At 40.5% G+C, this 26659-nt stretch overlaps 1 protein-coding gene across 4 annotated transcripts in view; it reads left to right on the plus strand.

Annotated features, from left to right (window-relative positions):
* RASA3 (RAS p21 protein activator 3) overlaps window positions 1-26659 on the plus strand; it is a 140491-nt gene that overhangs the window by 24625 nt on the left and 89207 nt on the right. For 2 of the 4 annotated variants that reach the window (XM_076360368.1, XM_076360385.1), the window contains exon 2: window positions 16720-16837. In XM_076360368.1, the coding sequence (XP_076216483.1) occupies window positions 16720-16837 (118 nt within the window). Of the gene's footprint in view, window positions 1-1708; window positions 1716-12678; window positions 12713-16719; window positions 16838-26659 lie in introns of those variants that run through there. The other 2 variants (XM_076360395.1, XM_076360374.1) reach the window with 2 other exon arrangements.

Raw genomic sequence — 26659 nt, forward strand, 5'->3', positions numbered from 1 at the left:
GTGTAAGGCGTGTTGGTCAGGCTGGGTTGGCTTTGCTGGCCTTTTTGTAGCTAGCCCTCAAATGCAGTTTCTGCAACATCTCATGCAGTTGCATTAGTACGTACTGTAATGCAATATTACAGTGCGGTCTTTCGTCTGAGGGATCTGAAGTTGCATTTTGCATATGAAGTGCTAGAGAGGGAGGCAGTTCAACTACAGAAGTTAGCTGTCTGACTTACTATGCGCAATCACAGATGGAGTCTGCAGCAGAACTGGGATGGAATCCAGATCTTCAACCAAAAGAGCTAACTTCTTGCATGGGAATGCAAACTCCTTGCACAGAATAGCTCTGCTGTGTGGTATTGCTTTGTAAAAACAAATGGACCATTTCTGAAACTACATGGAATGAGTAAGGGGTTAATTGAAGCTGAATGACTTTCCATTCTTGGGTGATTTTTGTAAAGAAGCATTGGTCTTTTTTGGTAGACAAATGTCTGGTGTATTCATCCCCATCCCCCAGCATTAAAAGTAATGACTTCAGCATGCACATGGATTTGTGTGCATCTACTGTATGTAACTTGTGTTCTACCCTAAAAGGTAAAGATGGGCATCTTTTTATCCAACAAATAGTCTTTGAATAGGCATGTCTATTTACATGCTTTAAATTTTGCAGCTGCTTATTGTAAATGTCAGTGAGGAACTTTCTTACAGTCAGTGAAAGTGTGTGATACAACCCAGAAATCAACTTTATTTTACTCATGATTATCAGAAGCGTTCCCTGACTCCAGTCTGCTGTTCTTTTGTAAGCCATGAATTTGCACAGGGGTTTCAGGAAATTATTTGAAGACAAGTGGATATTACGCAGGTATAGCTTGGCCTATAGATACTTATTGACACTGGCTGCATGTGATACCATAGCTTCACTTATTTTTAAATTTGTGATAAAACCAGTACATGCTGTATCTGCAAGAAAAAGATGATGTGTATTATATCACTTCTGTTGGGCTCTTAAAATGAACTATAAGTTGATGTGTGGGTGGGTAAGTTATCACTGTTTGCCTGCTTGATGTGTTCTGTAAACTGCTGAGGACAGGGTTGACCAAGGTTTTGTGTATTTTGGGCTTTTGGTGACTGAAGTAGCAGTCTGAAGCAGACTGAAGCAGCACATAACTGTGGACTCAAAGCTGTGAGTTTAAACTTGGGTGTGTTGTCCCTATTGGTCATTGGGCTGAGGAATAAGCTCCGTTGCCTGTGTGTCATTAAAGCAAACCATTGTCACTAACTGTGTCAGCCTTAGTACTGGTTTGATTAGGAAAAGTTTTCAGTATAAGACTTCTTAATTAAGATTAACATCACATTTCTATATATATTTTGTACTCCATTATCTTTGGGAATGCTGTGCCTTTATACCTCCATCCTGTCAAATATTCTTCACCTGCCCTTCCCTTTTTAAAGCTTAATCCTTCCTTATCATCTATGAACGTTTGTGTAGGCTTAAGCATTCAAGAAAGAGAATGTCTTTGTGTTTGTACAGCTCTCACTACAGTTGGACCTCTGCTACTGAAGCAGTCAGAGCAGGTTTGTGCTGTGTTAGACAGATTTGTGTAACTGAACGTGCTTATAAAAATAAAACTTTGCGAATGTATTTCAGAACAGTTGCCAGTTGTCCCTCTTGTTCATGTTTTTTAATTCCCTCACTTCTGCATAGGTAAATGAATTCTGCTTTGTCACTAGTGGTAAGTATGCAAAATACTTAACTTTTCCAGAATGCTTTACAGACAGTATGTCTTGCTCACCCCCTCTTCTGCAGCTGATAAGACTAACTTGTAAACTGAAACTAGAAGAATAAAAGAAAACTAACATTGATTGAGTTTCATTATATTAACGCTTTGCATAGTTTAGAAAAGGAAAGTAGGTCACTTTCCATTTCTAATACCCTGCTTTATACTTTGCATAAAAAACCAACAGCTGGATTGCAGACATTTCATGGAAAGTTATACATTTCCCTGTAAATACGGATTTTAATTATATGGGCATTTATAGAAATTACAGGGGAGTATTGTGTTTTTGGTTTAGATGTTCCTTCAAAATCTCAGCTGCTTATACCAGTGACGTGTTTTAGGTGCACACAGCTACACTAACTTCTGAACTCTGTGGTTTTGATCACCGCTTATAAATAAATGACTATGCTGAGCCTCTTGCTTGTTTTTCTGCACTGTTGTGCCTGTGTTATCTATACTCAGTGCTGAGGAGTGAAGTAGTAAATGTTTTTTCTCTTCCTGTAGTTACTGAAGTTGGATAATCTAGCATTTGGTCCTCATCACATTGCCTGCACAATGAGTCATTCTTTCTTGGTTAGGTTTGTTCCTCAGGCCAAGATTCATGTGATGTTCCCCCTCTTAGGGCGATCAGATCAGTCACTGTTTGAAATCTTCTTTAAAAAATAAATTGCACCGCAGGTTGATGCCTTGCTTACCAGTTACATGCTTCCCCCCCCCCCCCCAGCTTGTTGTTTGAGTTCAGCAGCATCATTATATTGAAAAATATTTTATAGTCATGGTAACTGATACATTATTGGAGTCCCACTGAAATTAGCATATTAAATTCAGGACTGTTGGTACTAGCAAGGAATTTGCTATAAGGCAGGTGAATTTCAAGTAGTTCAGTGTGCTGAAGTACATCTAGCTTAAACGGGCTTCCTTCATTATGCTGTTAGGAACAAAAACTACATTGCAATTGTGGTAGTAGCTTGAACTTTGTGAAACATATAAATTTAAAAAAAAGAAAGTGGTAATAAAAAACATTAACATGGATGGCCTCTTATCATGTTACTTGACTCAAACTTGAAGTATTTGGGGCAGAAACTCTCCTTGCAGAATTATCTGTACCTGGAAATGTTTGCTGGAGCCAAGATCTGATGGAGGTTTCAAACAACATTAGGACAGTGGCAGAGTTTCCAGTCCCTATTGTGGGATATGTTGTTATGAAGGCTCTTAAGTTCTTTTATCTTGGTACCAGAAGATTTTAGGGGTGATGGTTCATTGTGGGAAATAGCAGCCTGAAAGACTAGCCATGCAGAAAATGTGAGGTTGCTAGATCAGAAGTAGGAAGAGAGAGTGGAAAATATCTACTGTGTGGTTGTAAACACTTAACCTGGACATTGATGTTAGCTGGCTAGGCTCCCTATCTAGTCAACGGACGGCGAGAGGAACTCTTTCAAATTATGATTCAGAAAACCAGTTATGTTCGTGCCCCAAATCCTCTTACACAGGAGTCTGCATGAACAGTAGATGCTAATGCAGGCACCTAAACTGTGCAGAATGTTGAATCATATGAATATCCCCAGGAGCAATGTCTGGTTTGTGCCTTGAGAGAGAGTCAGGGTTATGACAGAGTGGAGGATTGGAAGCTGCTGAAATAAATGGTTATAAACACTGTCATAGTTCATAGATGAAAGCCTGAGTAGAAGGAAAGATGAATTAATGTTCCACATTAAACTTTGATTCTGGCTCTTTTGAACAGCTTTATTTTCCATCTTGTAAGTTGTTAACAGTGTTTTGATAGGAAAATGCTCATGAAGTAGGCAAAGGTGCAGACCAGTGGGGTAGAAAACGAGATTATCTGTAGAAAGTTCAAACAATGGGGCTTTTTTGTGAAGCTTTTTGTGGTGGTCTTGTTCTGCCTCCAACTTCCAGCTGATTCTTACAGGTATCAGACATTCACAACCATTATTAGTTCAGATTGTTAGTTTTCCTTTCATTCTGTGTGAGGCAGATGCATGTAGTGTCTAAACAGACATATTAAAAATTCAACTTTGGATGAACTTTGTGGGTGTGGATGAGCAGCTCGTAGGGAATGCCCAGCTTCCAAAAATCACTGGCAGTTTTGAAAAATGCTCAGCCTGTGGGTGACTACCTACAAACAAAATTTATTTTTGAATCTTGCTCTCATTTCTATAAGAATAATCACTGAAATAAAACAGACCTGTGTTTCTTTGAAGTTTGTTTGCTCCTACTGCATTGGCTTCCTCTGGAAGACAACATGACCCTGTATTTTGGCAGTTACTTCTTTGGTGCAGAGATGAGTATGTTAGGTTAAATCTTTAGCCAAAGTGAATTGGCTTGTATGCTGTGAGATGGGGACCTGACCCTGCGACTTCAGGTCAAGCAAGAACAAGTGAATGCTTAGGTATTCCTTCGTGCATGTGAACTTCATTTACTTGAAAGATTCTTCCCCCAGCTGCCACTGCTCAGGAGACTGGGAACTTGGATGGGGGATTTCTTGCTTGTTTTTTTACAGTTTGTTTTGCTCAACACTGATCAGTCAGTCCCACATAGTGCCCTAGATTTGTGGGTAGAACCTTACAGCTCATATTTAAAAATAATCTGGTACACTCTCAGCTTGTAACTCGGAAGCTTTCAAAGACTTAAGCTTAAGTCTATTCATATGCACATGTTTTAGATTTGCATGGACTTTAGCACTGTGAAGAATGGACACTGTTGGGAAAGGGGAAACATTACTATTACTATTACACTGTAACTCATAAGCAAAGAAGCTTAATAATACTTCTCAATTTGTATGAAACTGAAACAATTTTAACATTTTTGATTTCTATTTTTTCCCCTCACTCCAGAATGAAGTGGCCTATTTAGATCCAAAATTGTTTCTTCATTTCTTCAGTACTTCTTTACTTTCCCTGTCACATATACTAGCTAACTGTTCCTTTGTTACTCTGCTGTCAACAAGTCTGAAAATATTTTAGGATGTTCTTAAAACTTCTCTTACTAAACACTGTTTCTGGCCATCGGTGTGTTCCTCTAACATCGTAATTTCCTCTTTCTCCTTGTGAAGAAATCTTTGGTGACTTTTGACTCAGCAAAGGTGCCTTGGGAGGATGGAAATACAGCTTGTCCGATATAGCTCAGCTTGCTAGTTGAGCAGTCTGACTGCTATTGACTCTTTTAAAGGACCACTTTAATGATAGAGGATGTTGAACAAGCGCTAATCGGAGAGGGGGAAGGAATATTCCTTACAAGAACCCAGGGAGAACACTAATTGTTTAAATAAATAAATAACTTCTATATAATAATAATGCCAGATTGGAATCTGAAAATACTAAGAGATTAGCTGAATGTTCTATGTATTGTTTGTATCAGGTGGGATGGCATAGTTTGTTTTAAGAGAGAGATTTTAGCTGCTTCTAATTTATAAAGAAAAGGTACTTTCATAAAGTTATGCCAAAATACACCCCTTTTTCTTGAAGTATACTTAACATTTGAGTGGGAGAGCTACTTCTGTCCTTTTGAAAACAAGAAGAAATTAAGAAACGGAGCAGATGATAGAATTACATAGAAATGCTTGCACTTTGGAGATAAGTTATTGCCTGAATTTATGTCAATATACTTCATCTTCATGCAGTCCAGGCAAAAGGACTTGTAGCATGTCTCTCTGCTGAGCCCCATTAGACCTCGTGGAACTGTGGTGGTGGGCTTGCAGAGTGATCCGAGTGGAGGTGACAGCTCAGAATGTCAGAGCATTCAGAAGTCTGCAAAGAGCAAATGCAGAAGACAGTGGTACCTGACATTGTCCTTTCCTCCCTATACCTAGGTCAGTTTGTCTTCAACTATATTTTCTAATTGAAAATTTTATTTTAGCAACGAGTCAGGAATCCTGTGCTGATGTGTTTTTAAAAAAATAAATAATTCTTTAGTAAGCCCGCTGACATGGCAAATTGAATGTTTAAGATCTTGGATGGCGATGGTCCAGTTCTGTCAGTGTGTGGATGTTCTGTAACTAGCTGCTTCTAGAAATTCTTGTGGCAAACTGTGTGGTGGCAGTAGTTAAGGCAGTCTGGGCTTCAGAGTAGAGGCGTGTTGTCCTCTTTCCGCAAAGAAATCAATAGATCTGTAGATCAGTTGCAGTGTATCCTTGGCTCATTTGCAGTCATAAGAGTTTAATTGCATAGCACTGCAAACTGGCAAGTGATCACTTTTAGTCAAGCTCAAATACTATTAAGCATCTTAAAACGTTGTAAGGAGAGATGCTATTGGTTTTGTTTGATTAATGGGAACAAGAAATTGGCAGCACCTACATAAAATCTTGTGCGTTGTCAGTGTGTATCTGTGCAATACAGGCTATTCAACAGTGAAATAAATCTTTCTTTGAAATAATTTAAAATGTTTTTAAAGTCCACCAGCATGGTAAAGTCACCTATAGATCATATAAGGCACCAACCTTAGGAATGAGCAAGTGAGATTTATTTTTGTTTCGCTCGAGTGGAAAAAGTGCTTTGTCAATGAAGATCCAGTAACTAAAGCAAAACAAATGTGAACCATTTCAATAATGTCCTAATCTGAACATTCTGTTCAGTACAGAGGTGTGTTTGCAACACAGCATTTGTCAGCCACCTAAGACTGCAGCTAGAAAGTTTTAAGTTTCCTTAAATTAATGTTTTCACTCAAAAACAATCTATAAGCACATAGTCTGAGAACTGGTTATGATCACACTTCTCTTTAAATAAAGGATTTCCTTTTACATTGTTCCTTAGTACATACGATGTTCTTTGTGTATGAAAGAACACGAGGAATATGTGGACTAATGAAATATCGAGACCATGTCAAGTTTGAAGTAGTTGTGGTCTTGCCTGTTACTGGGTTTAAGGGAAGCTGCTAATTACTGCAAGTTTGGAGGAGGATGTTTCTGAGTTTGGATCTTTACATGGAAAAATTAATTTGATCTTGTAGGAAAGTACCTATTTTCACTGTTTTTGAAGAAAGGCTGAAGTAAAGCAAGTTGGGGGGATTTCAAAACCTTTTTCTCTCCCTCATGATGATTAATTTTGTAATAGGAATAGGGTTCTGAATATGGAGGAAGACACTCTTTGCTCAGTTAATTCCTAAATCTTAGGTGGTTTTCAAGCTTGCCTTGAACTGCTGTGCTCTGAGTCACCCTGTTTCTCAACAGCTAGGTTTTATTTTGGTTTTGAACACTGTGGGGCCAAAGGGCCAAACTGAACTTGATCTAAACTTGATCCTGTGAAACTCTGGTTAGTGAAGACATTTCTAAATAAGTAATTCTAAAGCAAGAGCAATTGTGGACAACAGAATCATTAGAGGAAAGAGTTATGGTTTCTTAACATTGCCGGTAAAGCTTCAACTTTTCAGCAATCACTCCTTTTGTTACTAGTTTTTAATCTAAGCAAAACATAACCTTTGGCAGATTTGTATTTTTTCATGTTACTGTAAAAGTTTTTAGTGTCAGTTGTTGTGATAGAAGTGATTAATGGCCTGGAAGAGAGGGCATCATTCCTTTTTCATTGCTTGTGGTCCGTGTCCGTTCCCCCCCCCCCCCCCCCCCGCAGCTATAGCTTTTTGATCTACACTAAAAAATGGGATGTACATAGATAAAAATTGTCTTTTTTTTGGTCACCTGACTTTTGGTTTTGTGTGTGAATACTATAAATGAAGGCAGGTAAAAATAGATACTTATTTTCACAGAAACTTCTTTTTGCTTATGCTGATGTTTTTGTGAACGTTACTTTTGTTCTTTAGCAATGACTAGGCTCCTTACTATAGGGCAACTATCTTAAATTATCCTAAAGTACAAAAACTCTCAAAAGGGAGCGGTTGAATTGTTGTTGGATTTTGGTCATGTCTTGTTTGATGTTGTAAATCATTTGCTTGTATTTCCTGTCTCAGCTATTTTTAGAAGAACAGCATGAAATTGCTTGCTGTTTGCCCAGCGTAGTTCCATGATGGAATAGCCTGTTTAAAGTTACTTCCTCTCAGCTACTCTGCCCCTCCTGCAGCATGAATCCTCTCCTTCATGGCTCCCACAACAGATGTTCAGTGGCTTAAACGTTGCTGAGAGAAGGTTTTTTGTAACTTTAGGAAGCTGATTTTCTTTTTAAAAAACAAACACAACCAAAAACCAAACCAAACAAAACCCCCCAAACCCCTCACCTCAAACAACAACAAAAAAACTACAAAAACTGCACAAGCCACCAATCTAAACGAAGGTCACAATTCAGAGGCACAGAAAAACCTGTAGCCAGTCCCTACATTACTGAAATTGGTAGGAAAAAGCCTCAAAAGCCTATATCAAATGCAGCTGGGAAGTTGCATGAGATGTGTCTTGATGCAAAGTATCATCTTCAAAATATAAGCTGGATCAGAAAATAGTACATGGGGAGGGGAGTCTAACATTGTGTCAACACAGATAAAGAGTTTGGTTAGTTCATCAGTTTTTCTGCAGAAATACAAGAAAGTCACATCAAAGAAACTTGGAATGCTAACCCCAGAGTGCCGCAGAACTGAATTTGGACGAAAACTCCTTGAGAACACCTTTTTCCTGGCAGTATCCTACTTTAAAATGATCTCTTCAAAGTGTCCTTTTACACAAAATAGCTTCAGTCTTGTTAAAAAGCAGCTGGACTGTACATTTTTTTATTTTGTGAGATTAAGTTACCATCCTAAGGGAATCTTCAGAGAAGTCTGATTCCTACTGTTAGACCATGATATTGGCAAGTAGCATGCAACCAGTTACATTAATGAGTTGAGGAGAATTATGCTGCTTCTCTTGTACAAACTAAAATCTTAATTTTGCAAGCAGCTCTCATGGAACTTGCTGTATAGACCTCTTTCCTCTCAGCCCTGGGATTTGATTAACAGCCCTTGTGCTGTGAGCACTTAAGTACTTGAGATCATGACAAGATCTTTTGAGCCTCCTCGGTGTTCGTTGCCTCTTACAAGAAAAGTAAGGCTGTCAGCCTGCAGCTTCTCATTGCTCTCCAGTGAAAATATCCTCAGCTGCTTCTGTTATGCCCAGAACAGTAAAGGCAAGATATTTGGATGGTTTATTGGACCTTCAGGGCTGCAAAAGGGGAACTGGGATGTCTGTTCACACGCGTATAGGAAAGAGGGAATTTGGCTACCAGTCATTCTGAGTGATAGGTTTGAGTCTGTCCGCCATGGGGGCTACAGCTAATTAGGCTTAGCTATTGTTACAGCTGATAGAAAGGCCTGTCATTTGCTGTCTCAGAACAGGTTTCAGAGCAGAGGAAGATCAATATGAAGGTTCCTGACTGGTATAGAAGAAGTTTAGTCATGTGAGGGGAAAGGGTGGTAAGTGTAGTAGTATGGCACCGTGTATACTGATGAAGTGGATTGTGCAGAAGGGATTTTAACGGATGCCAAATGTTCCCGTCACTAGGCTATGAAGGCAGTAAAACTCTATTGTAAATACTAGGTCTAAGTAGGTATAAATAGTATTTGGCACAGAGATATCAGTTGCTGGTGGTCTTCAGTTTAGTGCCAACGGATTTGAGGTTGATGCTGCTTATTGCCCCTAAGCCAAGAGGGTTTCCGCGTGATGCTCTTGTCTAAAAAGTTGTAATTAATGTAGCGTGCTTTGTTTCCTTGCTGGTTACTTGCTGAAGCAGCCCTAGATGTGGTATCAAGTTGCTCTGGGGTTGTTGCTAAGGCCCAGGTCATCAGTATTGTTTTGTTGCGGAAGTGCTTTCCCTGAGTCTTCTAATGTGATGATCATTTCACGTGGAAAGAGGCTGGCAGGCCAGGGCTTAGATTAAGAACAGGTCATCTAAAAATCTCATTTTCCAGATCATCAAAATCTGTTCACAGATGGCTATTTTTGACCTGGTTTAGAAATCTAATGCAATCTGTCTCTCCATGAGAGCAAAGTGTTTGTGTGTGTTTATGCACACATAAATACCTACAGTTAAAGCATAGAGAGATTGTTGGAGAAATAGTGTTTCTAGCCACATCTGTTTTAAAAGAAATCTCATTTTTTTAAAATACCAATTTTCTTGATTAGATGTTTATGAATTTAATGTATTTTTCTTATTTTCAGGCTGTGTGACCTGTATACATAGGGGAGAGAACATATTTGATGCTTGGCATATATTGCCTAAAAAGCATTTATTGTTTTTAGGTTACTACAAAAGTACACAAGAATACTAAGCTACTTACTTACATTAACTCCATAGTCATGTACTGGGTACACCGGTTCTCGGAACTTCACTTTTTTTGTTATTGTTATTGCTTTTTCCTATTTGAAAAGGCAAAAATGAATTGAAACTTCCCATTCTGAGAGGTACAGACAGTATATCTACATATAGGAATTACATACAAATGTAACTGTATATTCTGCTTTCAAACATTATGTTAATTTCACATAATTATCACATTGGCTGTGTAGTAACAAAATTGGTTTCTGATGTGAATAGACGTTTTCTAACTACGACTGTTTTAATATTAAAACGGATTATTTTTTCAATATATCCCTCTTGAGGTATTGCAGTCATACCCCTGCCCTTATCCCCATCTCACCCCCAAAAAGCACACCTTGCAAAAAAATGAACTGCTTTCTCAACATTCAACTTAATGCAACTGTTTCTGTTCAGTTTAACGTCATGCAGAGGCACAAAAGTTAATGTGCTTCTAAGTATTTCTGCATGTTTTAGTTGACATTGAGTGGTATTATATTTCTGTTTTAATTAAAATTACTTTAAATATTGATTATAAACTTGCTGGCATCTTGATATTTTACATATATGCTGGGTTTTGTGCATGAGGAGCTTTTTAAGCATAAATTGTGATAGAGAATCGGAGCTGTGTGCGTACACACATTTTCCTTTTTCTGTTTTTGCTTGAGCGGTTCATCTTGAGGGCGCTCACAAGGCATGAGCGGGACAACCAGGGGATCCGGCCTAGCCAGCATGGGTTCATGAGAGGCAGGTCCTGCTTGACCAACCTGATCTCCTTCTATGACCAGGTGACCCACCTAGTGGATGAGGGAAAGGCTGTGGACGTGGTCTACCTGGACTTCAGCAAGGCCTTTGACACTGTCTCCCACAGCATTCTCCTAGAGAAGCTGGTGGCTCACGGCTTAGACAGGTGTACTCTGCACTGGGTCAAAAACTGGCTGGACGGCCGGGCCCAGAGAGTTGTGGTGAATGGAGTTCAATCCAGTTGGCGGCTGGTCACGAGCGGTGTTCCCCAGGGCTCAGTTCTGGGGCCGGTCTTGTTTAATATCTTTATCGATGATCTGGATGAGGGGATCGAGTGCACCCTCAGTAAGTTTGCAGACGACACCAAGTTGGGCGGGAGTGTTGATCTGCTCGAGGGTAGGAAGGCTCTGCAGAGGGACCTGGACAGGCTGGATCGATGGGCCCAGGCCAACTGTATGAGGTTCCACAAGGACAAGTGCCGGGTCCTGCACTTGGGCCACAACAACCCCATGCAGCGCTACAGGCTTGGGGAAGAGTGGCTGGAAAGCTGCCTGGCAGAGAAGGACCTGGGGGTGCTGGTTGACAGCCGGCTGAACATGAGCCGGCAGTGTGCCCAGGTGGCCAAGAAGGCCAATGGCATCCTGGCCTGTATCAGCAATAGTGTGGCCAGCAGGAGTAGGGAAGTGATCGTGCCCCTGTACTCGGCCCTGGTGAGGCCGCACCTCGACTACTGAGTTCAGTTTTGGGCCCCTCACTACAAGAAGGATGTTGAGGTGCTGGAGCGTGTCCAGAGAAGGGCAACGAGGCTGGTGAGGGGTCTGGAGAACAAGTCTTATGAGGAGGGGCTGAGGGAACTGGGGTTGTTTAGCCTGGAGAAAAGGAGGCTCAGGGGAGACCTCATCGCTCTCTACAACTCCCTGACAGGAGGTTGTAGTGAGGTGGGTGTCGGTCTCTTCTCCCAAGTAACTAGTGATAGGACGAGAAGAAATGGCCTCAAGTTGCGCCAGGGGAGGTTTAGATTGGATGTGAGGAAAAATTTCTTAACTGAAAGAGTGGTGAAACATTGGAACAGGCTGCCCAGGGAAGTGGTGGAGTCCCCATCCCTGGAAGTATTTAAAAGACGAGTAGATGAGGCACTTAGGGACATGGTTTAGTGGGCATGGTGGTGTTGGGTTGACGGTTGGACTCGATGATCTTAGAGGTCTTTTCCAACCTCAATGACTCTATGATTCTATGATCTATGGATGTTGAAGGAATAATGCTGTTTCAGAAGAAAGAAAACTTAATAGGAGTGCTTGAGATAATGTTTTTCAGATTCCAGCATCTGTATTGGTATAGAGAGCTTATTAAGGGAGAACAGGAGAAGCTTTCCATTCTTGGCATACATCGCTGCTCTGTTTTTGTTCTTGACGTGCTTACCTATGAGCTTCTTTGGAGAGTGTTTTCCTGAATATGGCAGAAACAAAGTGGATTGTTGGTTTGGACATACTGCCCTTTTCAGAGTTTAGGTATTTTGTTTCTGTACTCGAGTCTTTTCAGCATGCTCCCTGAAGCCAAATGCTGCGGCATTGAAAGCTCAGCTGCTTTTATTGGGTTTATTTTTTGGAGGTAGTTTTTTGTTTGCTTGTTTGTTTTCTGAAATAGTTTGGGAAATGATTCTACCATGCCATCTTGATAAAATCAAATATGTTGCTGCTAGAAGATAGCAAGCTAAATTTGTTGACACATTACAAAGTCTTCCTTGATGTGCTCAGGTTGGCAGATGTGTGCTGGTGACCCAATACTTAGGAGCACAGGAGCAGCAAGTTTTGTTCCAAAAGGTAGAAATAATGCCTGGCTGTCGTATATTCTCTGCTTTTCAGAAAATTGCACCTGGGGAAATAACTCAAAAGCAAAGATGACACAAGGCCAAGTATCTAAATTCAATTAAAAATACCAGATGCTTCAAAAAATTTAAGGTGGCAAAACCTTAAGGAAATGTATACGGTACGTATATATTTGTTTATTCCTAGAAACATCTTCAAAGTTTTTCTTGTTTTTTACCAGTTATGCTCCCAAGCATCTAAGCAGTGCTCTTCTCTGCCATATATGCAGGAGAACCCTTTTTTCTTGCTTCCCTTTTATTGCCAGTGTCTTAGCAGGGCAGGAATGTATAACATTGGAAGGAACAAGGAAGATGAATACGGTTTTGAGTTTTTCCTTCCTCTTTTCCCATCCTGTTGCGTTCCCTCTGCCTAGCTCAAGCTAAGCTACATGTGCTGCCACGGTAGTCCATTTTTAAACTGTAGTAACCCAGCATTCGTGGGGACAAGATAGCAAGTCAGTGAGGTATTCAGAATTGATAGTCTTAAAAAATAGACTTGTCCAAGATACCTAATGATAACTTTTCCATAGCTAAAATCAGCTTTGCTAGGTTTAAGTACTTAGTGCTAAGTTAAGTGCATCACACAGTTAAATTCGGACCATGTATATTAGAAGTGCAGGGATAAAGACAAAAGCTATTGCAAACTTGAACTGATTATTCTGCCGCTGTGGCTCCAAATGGAAGCCTTATGCTCCAAAACAAAGTGCTTGTGTATTTTAAGTTGTCAAGGTCTCAGACATCTTAAGAAACATTCTGTTTCTTCTTAGCGGAAGTGGAAAACTGACGGTTTTAAAGGTGAGCATATTGACCTTTTGTCTACAAACCCTCTCTAAATTCTCTAGCATACAGGTACTTCACAAATATGAAGGGGGGGGGGGGGAAGCGGAGCCGCCTCTTGAAAATACAATTGATGAAGATGCCCCTTCTATACAGATAGATTAAACGATGAAATTCTTGTCCAAATTAAATGATCTCATCAGCTCTGGTTGTTGAGAATATGGAAATGGTGCATGACTGTATCAAGTATTCTGAGCTTTCTCTTTTTTCATTTCAGTAGTAGCAGAACCAAAAAAATACTGAGCAAACTGTTCAGCTTCATTGTAGATGGCAAAACAGTGCCACAGAGGGAACATTTTTTGTCTTGGAGGAATCTAAAGAGCAACTGAAGCTCTAACAGAGCACATTTGTTGACATAAAATGTCTGCCTAGAGAGCTGAGTCTTTAGCTATGCTTGAAAGCTTGACAAAGTTTTCTTTCTCAACTGCTCAGTGCTAGAGGAATCTAAACAGCCATTGGCTGCTGCCAGCATTGGGAAGAAACCATGTTCTTTTTTTTTTTTTTTTTTTTTTTGTAAGCCACTACTCAAGTCAGTAACATGATTAATATAGTTGGTTGGTCAATTAATCCCTTGTTCTAGTCTCAGTGGTTTTTCAGGGCCTTTTTCCAGTTTGAAGAAAGAAATTACAGTAAAATGTCTTCTCCCTCTATCTTCCTTCTGTGCCCCACTTTCTAATATTGTGATGGTGGTGAGTTTTAATTTGCTGCACAGACTGTGCAGGCAGTCATTTTCTAGTGATACTAAATGATGTCTTCCTTTGCATTGCATTTAGGTTTCAATATTGTGGGCCTTTCTACTGTAAGTCTTTTAACAAAGAGGAGAACTCAGTTTTCAAAATACAGTTCTTACGGAGTGCTCCGACATGACTAAGTATTAACTTTAAGCACTTAAGTGAATGTTGTGCACTTCAGAAAACTGGAAATCGAGATCACAAAATCCAGAATTGGTTTTGTGTGTGCGTGTTTGTGTTGAAGTAGGAAGTGGAAGAGTGCAGAAAAAGGGAAACTGCATATTTTTTTGGTTTAATTTTGAGCTTGAAAATTTTTGTCCCTTTCTCTTGGAAGAACCGTGAGAACAGTGTGCCAGCCCCAGAGGAAGACTTCCTTATCGTTCTGCTATTGAAACTCTTCCTGTTGACACGCACGCTCGCTGTCTCTGGGGAACTTTACCCAGTCATCCAGAAAAGAGGCTGGCTTCACGTGACTTTAATGTGAGAATAGATAAGAGAAATTTGGATGTTCGGGACTTGGGGAGAGGAGACAAACTCAGAGACCTCAGCATGTGTGAGGCTAGTACATTTGATTTGTAACTTACCTGAACTCAAACTAACAAGAGTAAAAGTTGGAGGTTTACCATGGCAGAATAGACTTCAGTGCAGGCTGAGCAAGCCATCAATAATCCTCAATATATTTTTGGCTAGAGCTGTTGCAGTTAAACTATTGCTAATACTTGAGCTTTGTTTAAAGCCACATTGGGCATGCCAACAGATGTTCCAGTTACACCTTCGAATTACAGCGGAGACAGCTTTTTTTAATACAATGTCTCACAACTCTGAAGGAAGTGGGAAGAATGCGATCAAGTTGCATCAGCTGAGCTGAGAGAGCAAACTTATTTAGAAGAACTCTGAAGTGAGGCATTACTGTCTGAAACAATGTTTTCATGTCCCTTTTCTATGCCTCTTTATATGTTCTATGGTTAGCTTTAGAAAATGTACGCATGTACGATCACCTATATATGATCACCCATATACAGGCCGTTTGTGAGAAGTGTGGATGTGTGGCATTTCCAGGGGCACGTCATGAGTCAGTTAGCAGAAGTGTGTGAACAGTGTGCCAGAAAGAGATCACAGGCAGGAAGACGTGGAGTCCTATGTCGCTTTGTGCTTTTCTTTTAAAGCCGAGGATGCAGGTTGGCTTAATCTTTCCTTGCTGTAGTTCTTCAGTATTTACATGCATATGCATCAGAGTGCTGTTGAGCAAATCTACAGAAAGGAAAAAGTCTTTCTTTACTGAAGATCGGGTTGAAAGAAGAAAGATGGTTCTGTTAATAGTATAAAGCTATTTGGGAGCTGGAGACTGGGAAAGGCATGTGTCTAGTAAAATGCACTTAAGCTGAGCTGCAGACATCCGATAAAAAGTTATATTTGTTACTGTCATTTAGAGTTCCCTTCTCTACTGGCAAACAAACCTGTGTTCCCTTGGTCTGTGCATTTTTATTTTTATTTTTATGTTTATTTTTATTCCTTGTATTTTTACCAGGAGAGGATGATCTAGTTCCCATGGTATGTGCTAATAATCTCCGGGTACTGGAAGAGTGAAGGTAAATAAGGCCACGTGCGTTGTAGACTTACATTTAGTCATTCTTTGATAGTTCTAAGTTTTGTCTTTAGACAAAACTTAGCACTCATCCATGTAGTGCTAAGGTGCTTTAGCAAAGCCATGAGGAGCATTACCCAGTTTCCTGTCTGAGTTTTGATTTTATCAGTCTGCCAAGGAAATGTAGTGCCTAGCTTTGGTTATTAATGGATATGTAAAGGGGAAAGCTGTGGTTTTATTCTTGTTTCGTACTCTTGTGTTTTGTAGTCTCTTGGTTACCCTTAGTTCCTCAATCCTGGCTCTTTTCTTTTTTTTTTCTGTTGTAAATATAGGATACATACATGTTTCTTGTTGCAGTTTTGAAACAAATGTTTATGATGAAGAGTATTCATGACTTGCATGGTACCTTTGTGCGAGGGCCTTAGGCAGCTTCACGAGTGCTAATCACCTCATCAGAGTGCTTTGAAGTCCAACCTGTGGTGTAAGGCTGTTGGCTGTAACTGAAGTGACTTGTTTTCCAGCTCCACATCTGTGGACAGTGGTGGAGCTGGGGGTCAGTCCTCATTTGCTGTGTTCTGGTAGTGCCTTTAGGATAAAATCAGTGGGCTGTATCGGAAAGCTTTATTACCATGTTGTATCGTGTTCCTGGTATCTTATGGGAGGACTGATCAAAACCTAAACACAAATTGGAAGGAAGCAGTATGCACCCAAATACGTGCGAATAAATCGGACGCAACAAACTGTTGAGTTGTTGCTGGCTACTGCTGAGCTCTAAACTCAGTGACGGTCAGGAGCTGCTGCCTTGGAAACAGAATACTGCTGCTAAGTTTAATAGAGACTTAACATTTGGGAAGAAAAATACAACGTAATACTTTGCTTTAGCCATGTTGCTGACACTGCATTAGTTGACAGATGACTAATTTATGGATAACATTTTAATATGTAATCCTCTGGGGTTTTTTTCTCTTGTCTTTAGGCGAAGCCAAAAATCTTCCTACGTATCCAGGGCCAAACAAGATGAGGGATTGCTACTGTACTGTAAACCTGGACCAGGAGGAGGTTTTCAGGACCAAAATAGTGGAGAAGTCATTATGGTAACAAATACATGTGTATACGTTCTGTTAATTCTTCTCATTCTCTGCTTACTGTGTTTGTTTAACGTTCCAGAGATACTTTTTTGAGGGGAGGAGGGAGGATGAATATGATCCTTCTTCCAGTTTTAAGAACACTAGTGGTAGAACTGTTAATGTTGTGATTCCTATCTGTATATATGGGAGAATGTCTTCACCAAGGCAAGCCATATTAACTATTTTCCTAAGAATGTACAGCCAGTGCTCCTTTCTTTCTGCAATATTTGTTTTGAACTTCCCTAAGCTTTTTAGATCTCAACTTGGGACAAAGTACTGAACTCCATTTCATGTCTGTCTACGCTTAGAATTTTGCATTGGTCTAGCTACCCTAATGGGTGGAGTTAGGGACTTTTTTCTTCCTGTCATGAGGCTCCAACTGAAAGGAGAGGTTTGAATGTAAGATGCCTGTCTGATTATCTTGGACACTTCCTGTGAGATTGTAGAAGCCAAATGTAGAATGAAACAAAATGAGAAGCATGTAGCAAAAGTTAAAACGCTTTCTCCTGGAAATCCCCAAACATTAAAAAAATAAAGGGAACAAGGCTGGGCATATGTGTATACTCTGGCAAATGAGGTTTTTTTTGGAGTTGAGGGGAAAGTAGCAGTAAGGAACAGTCAAGTTTATAACTTTTATCTTAAGATATAAAGTGGGAAAAGAGTGAGAGTTGAGTAATACAGTTAGGAATTTGCTATTTGTCTTGTTATTGCAAATAATTTACTTGGGGAAATAGCTCTAGACGCCACCCCCAACACCTCAGAAGTACCTAATGCATTTAAGAATGTGAGTCTGAGTAGCCTGAAGTGGGATTTAGTCCCTTAAGTCACTTTAATTGTTCTCTCGCATAATTTTTTGTTGTCTTTAAGTCTTTATTCCTCATCTTACATTCTGATACGCTGTACTGGGGTCTGTAATGGAGACTTCTGTTTCTTGAGGCATTTAGATTGGCTAAATGTAATTAGAGTGTTTTTGAATGATGATGCTAACACTTTCCTGTTTGTAGTGTACTATATAAAAAAAAAAAAGTGAAAAAGCAAAGATTGATCTGTATGCGCTTTTTCTTTTTTTTACAATAACTGACATTCAGTGTCCCTAAACCAGTTGTCCCTGAACCAGTTGTTTCTCTAAAAATGACTTTGTAACTCATTTAAATTCATTCCTGGGTCAACCAACTGTAGCCTTCCTGCTCACAATTAGAAGTTGCACAGTGGGATTTTTTTTTGCTGGATGATCATTAGTGCTTTGCGGGGAAGTGGAAGGTGGGGAGTGGGGATGTATGAGAATAGTTGATGTAATTTTCTTGAACTAATCCAAGTATTTTTCTATTGAGAAAATAAACTCTTAGTAGTAGGAATAAGCAACAAGTGTAATTCCTTCAGTGGGAAAAATTCCATCTATCTTTAGATACCATTATAAAGCTGAAGAGGTACACTGAGGCTGTGCAGAACTGGAAGGCTTCTGGTTTCCTGTGGAGCTAAGTTACTTTCATTAATTGAGGTGAATTCAGAGGAGAGCAACGCAATGATCAGAGGTCTGGAAAACATAACCGATGAGGAAAGGTTAAAAGATCGGAATTATTTAGCCTAGAGAAGAGGGATGAGAGTAGATATAACTATGTAAATATATTAAAAAACCAAAACAAAAAACCCCAAACAACAACCCCCCAAAAAAAAATTAAGAGGGAGGGAATTGCTCTGTATGTCCGGTATGGATATTGCAAATAATAATGGACTTAAATTGCAGTGGGGAAGGAAGTTTAGGTTAAGGTTTATTGTGAAGAAAAATCTTCTTGTTGTTAAAGATTCTGAAGCACTGGAGTAGATTGCCTTGTTTTTTCCATATTTGTTGCTGAAGGCTTTTAATAGTTTCTCTATAATCAGTCCTGACCAAAATATGGATCTTCCTGCTTTGGAACAGTGGGGGACCAGGTGATGTCTCAAAATCCCTTTACAGTCCTATTTTCTTTGATCTAAGGGTTGACTAAAAATGATCTCCTCAGTCATCGTTTCTTCTCCCAGTGAATTCCTGTCTTCAGTGGTAGTTTGCCTTCTTCCTCTGTGAGCTTCTATTTGCAAGTACTATTTTTGAAAAACTTGCTTCTTCACAGTCCCTGAATATCCGCTTATAGACATTGGTATCAACTGAATTTTGCATTTATCCATATAGGTGTTTCTCTGTCCTTGTTTTTCTGTTGCATAAAAGAAAAGCAGATGAGAATCCCAAATACATGAATGGAAAACTGGGACGTCTTCCCAATCTGTGAATAGGAATTGCTCTTCCTTAGTGAGGCACGCTCAAACAGCTACTTAATCTTTAATAGATGTAAACACAGTCATAAAAACAAGTGCATAGACTTCCAGAGGAAGATGTTTTTCAAATGATTTCAGACCATACTGCAGTCGCCTATTGTTTTTTGTAAGACTCTCAGATGAGCACATAGCTGAGGAGCCAGTCATGCTGTTACATTCTTTAATGCTTGTTTGTAAATTGATTCAACCCATTGAGTAACTGTGAATTATTGGGCAGGCGAGGCTTATGTGCCCTAAGGCCCATGTAATTTGTATGCAGCAGAGAAATACCTGCTTTCATGTACGGTGCTTCTTTGCCAGGCACTTGCCAATGTAATAGTGAAGCATGTGTTGGGTCCCTTTTTCTGAGGTATCACTGCTGTGATATGCGATGTTAGATGGGAGCAGGGATGTGAAGCTGGGCCAACGCATAACTAGAATAATTGAATCCTGCCTGAACATCTGCGTGGCTGGCATTGAAGTGGGTGAGACAGCCTTTGACTATAGTTTGAAGGGGAGAACACTGGCTCTGCTCTGTTGTTCATGCCTCTTTCCTACTTCCTATCACTTCATGGCTGACACGGGGCTGGCTTGCTATAAAGTAAGTTTTAAGAATTGCCTGTATCTTCACTCATACTGGTAACTCCCCCATCTTCCAGTAAGCTCAAAAAATGATTTTCATGTAGTCTATGAAAAACAAGATGCTTTGTGTGAATGTCGGAATTGACAGGTGTTTCATATGCAGCCCTAGCACTACTGACTCTGAAACTATGTCTTCTCATTCAGATTTGTCCTGGAGAAGCCTATCTCTTCCAGCATATCTGCATAAAACGACTTTTTATCTGCATGAAAAGACTTATAATTAAAGTCATGCTGAAACACTGTCTTGTGTACTTGGGAATTCAAGGAGTGCTTGCTTTTTTTTTTTTTTTTTTTTTAAAACTCAGTTGAGCTTCATTAAGCTTCTGCTAAGCACTGCAGAAATGTGTATTTTTCCAGGCAGGCCTTCTCCTGATGTAAAGCTTAAGTAGAACTGGCAAATGGGAGAAAGGAAGCAGTTATCTCTCCTTCCCAGAGGGACTTGGATGAATGTCCGATTCTGGCTTGCTTGGGATATCTGTGGCAGAGCCTTCAGACTCTGACTCATGATCTCCTGTGTTTTATACTGGGACAGTGTAAGAAGTTGCCTCCCTGAGCTCTGTCCCAATCTTCTGCAACAGATTTTTATTTTATTAGGCTGCGGCAGAGGCACGAGAAGACAGCTGAGAGCAGTAGCCTCTTAAATCAATGAAGCATGAATCATTCAGAACTCCAAGAACTGAACCAGCACATCCTGTTGCCCAGTCTGGTGCCCTTACTAGTGCTCTGAAGAGAATCTCTGTGAGCCTGATGCCCTTTCTCTAAGTTTGCATCTCAAAAACTGAGAGTAGCCAGCATGGTGAACCTTAACTCCTCTGTTCAGCAGTCAGGTGGGACTCATAAATTACAATATCAGGAACGTAAAGCATTCCTGCCATCCAGCCTCTGTTGGCTTCTGTTAAACTGGATGGTGGCACTGCTGCCTTGTGCTGGAGGATTTTGAGGGCTGATGTGAGGATAACTCGGTAGCATCTGACTGAAACAAGTCAAGGGTTACAACATGGGCAGGCCTTTCTATGAAACCACAGAGCAATGTGAAAGTACTGTTTGTGTGGGGCAGTTCAGAGTCATCCGACTTCTCTGGGGATCTTTGGACAAGCACAGTGAATGCGTGGGTTGATCAGAGCAAGCTCTCCAGGTTCCCAGGAAGAGAATCTTGAACTCTTCAAGCAGCACTGTTTTCATAAACTCCTTGGCACAAGCTTTTAGTAAATTCTAAGGAGGTCACATGCAAGTCATAAGATACGAGGGAGAGGTCAGTTAGAGCCGGGATTTAATACACTTCTCTGTTTTGTATTTGTTGTTCAATATTTATATTGCCATCATCCACAAAGGCACTGAATAGAATTGGATGCATTCCACATAACCTAGCAGAGACGTATGTGAAGGGACTCATGTATTTTATGTCCTAAGGAACGTGTGAGAGTTTTTTGGGTTTTTGGGTTTTTTTTTAAAATGCACAGATATACAACTTTTCTTTAGTTCTGAGCTGCAAGTAGACAGCCTGCCAAGAATTTTGCCTATTAATTTCCTTTGAACCAACTACTTAGCTTCCCCCATGAGAAGCTTCAAACTTCAGGCTCCACCATCCAGGACTTGTTCCTAGCTACAGATCTTCCCTGAGGATAAACTTTCTTGTCTTGTTGGCGTTAAGACTGACTTTGCCTTTGCTGTTTGCATCAAATGTTTCCATTCACTTAAAGGGCAGTGTCAGCTGCAACAGGAAATCAAGGCAGCTTCTCAAATCATAGGTGAAGAATGGAAGGAATGTGACATCTCTAAATTTGTTTCAAGGATATGAATAAAGGCAAAAACTGTTGCACGTTAAGAATCAAATGGCTGACTGTGTGCTTTAGAGAGATGAGCCAAGCGTCTTGAGTCTGTGATTATTTAGTTCTCCACTATTTCACTGAGGAATTTTTCACGTGCTAAACATAGTGATCAAAGCCTGAATGAAACAGCAAATGAAGCCAGAGGCACTTTCCCCACCCCCGATCTTTTTTTTGCTAGTCTCCAGTGAAGGTAACAGTGAGAACTACAAGTCTGCAGTGTGCTTGTAAGTGTATAGTGAAATGTGCTGTAAATTCATAGTTAAGGCTGTGTTCTCTTTAACAAGAGGTTGCTGTGTCTTTGTTTTAGTATTAGATCAGGTAACAAATTCAATCAGTAGCTCTCAGAACTTTCTCTAAGAAATTCTGCTGCCATATTTAAAGTTGTTATTTTTTAATTCTAGGCTTGCTTAAACCCGTTATTTTCCTATGTTTGGAGTTCATGGCTGCATAGCTAAACTTCTCTCGTGTTCCGATAACATCTTGGATGCAGGCCACTTCTTAAATTTTAAACAGAAAGTTGTTTCCCTTAGTTGGAGTGTTGCCAAAATTAGCTGTTGTATCTGAGTTAGTTCCATTAGCTACCTCCATATTCCTACATTGCCAGCTCACCTCCTTGAAATAACAGCTTTCCCCAGCCTGGAGGCCTTAAGTAAAGAGGCCTTGAGCTGGATGCTATAGCACGTTCTGCAGCTTCTCTCCTGCATGCTCCCAGCTCACTCCTCAGTGTGCCGTCTGCCCCAGGGTCTGCCATCTTCTGCACTCGACTACATCTAACCATGGCTTGAATTCCTAATATCAATAGACTTCAATTCTGAAACACCCCAAGCCTTTAAGGGGAAGGAATAAGATAGGTATGGGTACAACTTCAGCCTGGTCAGGGATATTATTGAAGGCAAGGACTGTATGGTTGTGTAGGGAGGTAATACAGCTGGGAAGAGCACCAGGAAGGGAAGCAAGACTTAGTGGAAGGAGGAGAATGAAGTGAGCCCTGAGACACAAGGCAGGGTTTATGAATGAGAGCGTTTATCCACACGAAAAGCCACCCATGCGAGTAACAATTGTTGGTGTTGTAGGCTGCTTTGAGTGATTAAAAAAAAAAAAAGAGTAGTAAATGCAGCTGTAATGTGACTTCTGTGGTTTGTGTGTGTCGTCTTACAGAATATTTTGGGAGGTGACTAGGGGCCAAACGGCTGCTGCTTAAAGTTATCATAATCCCTGTAAGCCTCATTGAGCCAAACCAGCAACTGTCAAGTGAAGATGATAACTATAGCTCGTGTGTCTGTCTCTCTCTTCTGAGCATAGGGATGAGAAAATGCACACTGCTTTATTTTTTCTCTGTGTAGTAGGGGTGGTAGTGGCTATAACACAGCACTGTCCAACTGGGTGTCTCTGCACAGTGACATGAGGAAAAACTTGCTTAGGCTCAGTGGATGTCTGGAAGACTGCAGCCTGATCTCTAACAGTGGGCATAAGTGGTATGTTTGGATTTAGATGTTGCCTTCTGTGCCATATACTTCCTGCTGCATGTCCTCTGCCAAATCTGTGCTTCAAATATAATACTAGATATTTTTAATAAGTTGTATAAGGAAGCTACCAAGACATCTGCCAACTTTGACTCTTACAGAGCCTGTCTTACTTGTCTGTCATCTTGTAGCTCTGTGTCTAGTAGGAGACTGAAGTGTATTGAGATTTTATTTGGCTTGCTGTATCTGCTTTGAATAAACCTTCTCTTCTCTACCCCACTCCCTTTACATACGCTGCAAAGCATAGTATAAAACGTATTAGCCAAGTAGTAGAAAAAGCTTAGTAGTAGAAACAAACAAGTGTACCCCTTTGTACAGACTGATTTTGCTTCCCACTCACATGGCGATGTGAACTCTGGTCTTCGGTTCATGCAGCAGGATGAATCCAGTATTTCTAAACGTTTTAAAATAGTCAGAGGATGTGGAGTTGTCTGTGGCATGTTAATAGTCCTTACTTTCAATCACAAAGGCAATTAAAAAAAAAAAAATCCATACACAAAGAATTCTGGTTTGAGGGGTTTCATTATTATTCATCATGCAACTCGTTCACTTCATCCACTGAAGTACTGGTGCCAAAACAAAACTGCTTTAGCTAAGTATTGAGAAACAAGCACGAGGTTTTGCAACACAGCCTGAAACTAAAGAAATGTTTCTACACTGAGATTTGTTTTATGAAGTCTCTTCCTCTCTGTTAATATTATTTGCGGTGATTTCAGTAGATACCTGAAGGTATGGAATTGAAGTTGTAAGTATGCCTCTGGAGTTTAGTGAAACATGTAAAAGTGAACAAATTTTGAACCTTTTCTAGGGGAAGAAGTTCCCATTCATCGTGTTTGAAATGAGGATTCTCTTCCTTATTTGCTTTCATTCCACTTGATCTACACAGTAATTTGTTTCTCTTCTCCTTCCCTGTCTCCTCCTGAAAATATCCATTGCCAAAACACACATTAAAAGAGATTCAAAAATAGATACCTTGAAATGGGAAGGGCTCTAAGCTGGATAGCTGTATGTGAGTGAAACAATACCTAGAGGGAACTTTTTGGTTTTGATTTCCTGCTCCTGTGAGCATTCAGAACAAGCAAGTTTTTGGTGAGGGGAAGGTATGCCTGAACATTCAAATCCATTGCACTATTCTTTATGCTTTAACTTGCCTTTTTTTTGGTGTCTCTTCTGTCACGAGAGCTGTGGAAGCATCCTAGGGAAAGTGTCCTGAGGAGGGATCGATTAGTGTATGTGTCAGTGGTAGGGGCTGTATAAAAGCTGTGCAGTAAGAGAGCCCCACACTTCCTGAGGAAAGGACTGCTGAGGTAGAGCTTCCCTCCTTCAGAGCATAGCAAGGTGATGGGTATGTACTGGAAAAGAGATGCGAAAGGGGTGTGAAGTGAGAGTATGTGGAGTAGAAGGCTAAAGAATCAGGCCCGTGTGTGCCTGAAAGCTTGGAGCAAGGGTTTAAAAATTGGTACAGGTCTTTCTCTGTAGTTTCTAATCCCATCAGGAAAACAAGAGACAGTGACTTAGGAACAAGCCCCGTTTCATAACTAAACAGTAATTGATACCTGCACTGCTACTCTTCTCGTCGCTGTGATAGCAAAACTAAAAAGAAATGAGTAAAACTGTTCTAAATTTAATAGTCTATTGAAGAAGCTGGGTTTGAAAATGCATTTATATTCATGCATTATATATATGGAAGGAGCTGAATTGCATTTACAGTGGAGGTCCACTGTTTCTGTTCTTGCAAGATCCTGCTCTCAGCAGTTATATCCCGTCACTTGTTTGAAGTCCAGAAGAAGCTGAAATAATGACAACACTGGTCTTGTCCATGCCCTTCCGTTGTGACCATACTGACCTGCAGCCTGTGCTGCAAGACTGGGGGAGGAAGGCCTCATTATTTCTCCTCCTCTTTGAATGATTAAAATGTCTCTTGAGCGTAGGGTTGGTTAATCTACAAGGAAAGCTTAACTCAAAACCTGGAAGTTGAATCTGAACTCACTTGGTTCTGAAAGATTCCCGAGTTTTCAGCCGGGCTAGTTCTAGTATTTGTTTTGGAGGATCTTGTCAGACTCCTGAGGGCTGTGTAGGCAGATGCTGCTGCTTTTTATTAATTGCTATGTCAAAATAAAAGTACTCACTGAAGCCCCATCAGACTAATTCTGGCTTTTGGGAGAGGGGACACTGAGGCAGGGATTTAGCTGTTCTTTTGGAAAAACCATTCTGGAGCCCTGGGGCTCATGCTCAAGATACGTTAGCTTGGGAAATAAATCATGAGGTTTGACTGCTGCAACCTCTTGCTCTTCAGGTCTGGGTGGGAGACAAAGTGAGTACTGTTCTGAAGAGATACATGGAGGAAAAGCACACATTTAAGTGGAATCTGGAAGCATTTCTGTGGTTACTTTTGATTCCTTCAGAAAGAAAATACTGTTTCTGCAGAGCTACGCAAGATTGGGGCGGAGGGGGGGATATCAGATTTATCTCTGTGTATCCTTACAGTTAAAACTTTGCTGGCTAATTATCCAGTGCAGAGTGAGTGCACTTGTGTTGGAAATCTGCTTGCTTAAATTAATTAGGAATGCAGTGCACCTCAGGGGTGTTACCTGAGTGATGAGAAGTTGTGAATCAACAAGGGGTACAAGATCTCGGAGGGGGAAAGCCAAGAGCAGAACAGAGCTTCTCTTCTCTTGACAGCGGCTGCAAGTAACGTGTCTATGAAGAGTACCAGCCAGCAGGCGCTGCTTAGGCTAATAAGCCTTGTGCCTAAAAGTAGTGACCAGATGTGGTCCCTGCATGGCTAAGTCAGCCTTCATAACATTTCTTCTGTTGATCAGTCTCTTTCTGATACCATGTATTGGACTAGATGCTTCCTGTTGTCCACTCCGCTTTTCTGAATCTCGTGTTTGTTTTGCTGTGGTGTGGTCCTACTTATGTTCTGCCCCCGACCACCACCAGTGACAAACATTAATAGGGGACTTGCCAAAGGCCCCAGTTGTTGTCTCTTCCCTGCTCTTTCCTCCAGAATCAGCTGAGCTGAATTAAAGTATGCTCAGTGTAAGTCTCACTTGTATTTACATTGCCTTTAGACTTCCAATATACTGAAGCTTCCCTTGTATTCTTGATAGAGAATTTGGTATATAATCCACAGTTCATTAAGTATCATTTCATTCTAAGGTCATTAGTGGGTAAATTCATCTGTCATGTTCTTCCAGCAGAAAGGACAATTTTATGGCTGAACAGAGTATTAGGGCTCAGAACGATGAAAGTGTTTTGCATGTATAATGCACTAGATATTTGGGCAATGTTTATGCATTTGTGTAGCCCCCTTGGGTTAAGCCTGTGCGTGAAAACTTGCACCAAATGGTGTGCACAGAATGAGGCCCTCAGGGCTACCAGCAGAAGCATGGCTGCTGGGACAGTCAGATAGTTCCCAGTTTGGTAGAAGCTGCTTATACCAAAGAACTCAGGTATTTTGTGCCTGAAGCGGTGGCTGCTGAATTCTTGATTCCAGATAAAAC

The sequence above is a fragment of the Aptenodytes patagonicus genome, chromosome 1 (genome assembly GCF_965638725.1).
Source record: "Aptenodytes patagonicus chromosome 1, bAptPat1.pri.cur, whole genome shotgun sequence".
NCBI lineage: Eukaryota > Metazoa > Chordata > Aves > Sphenisciformes > Spheniscidae > Aptenodytes > Aptenodytes patagonicus.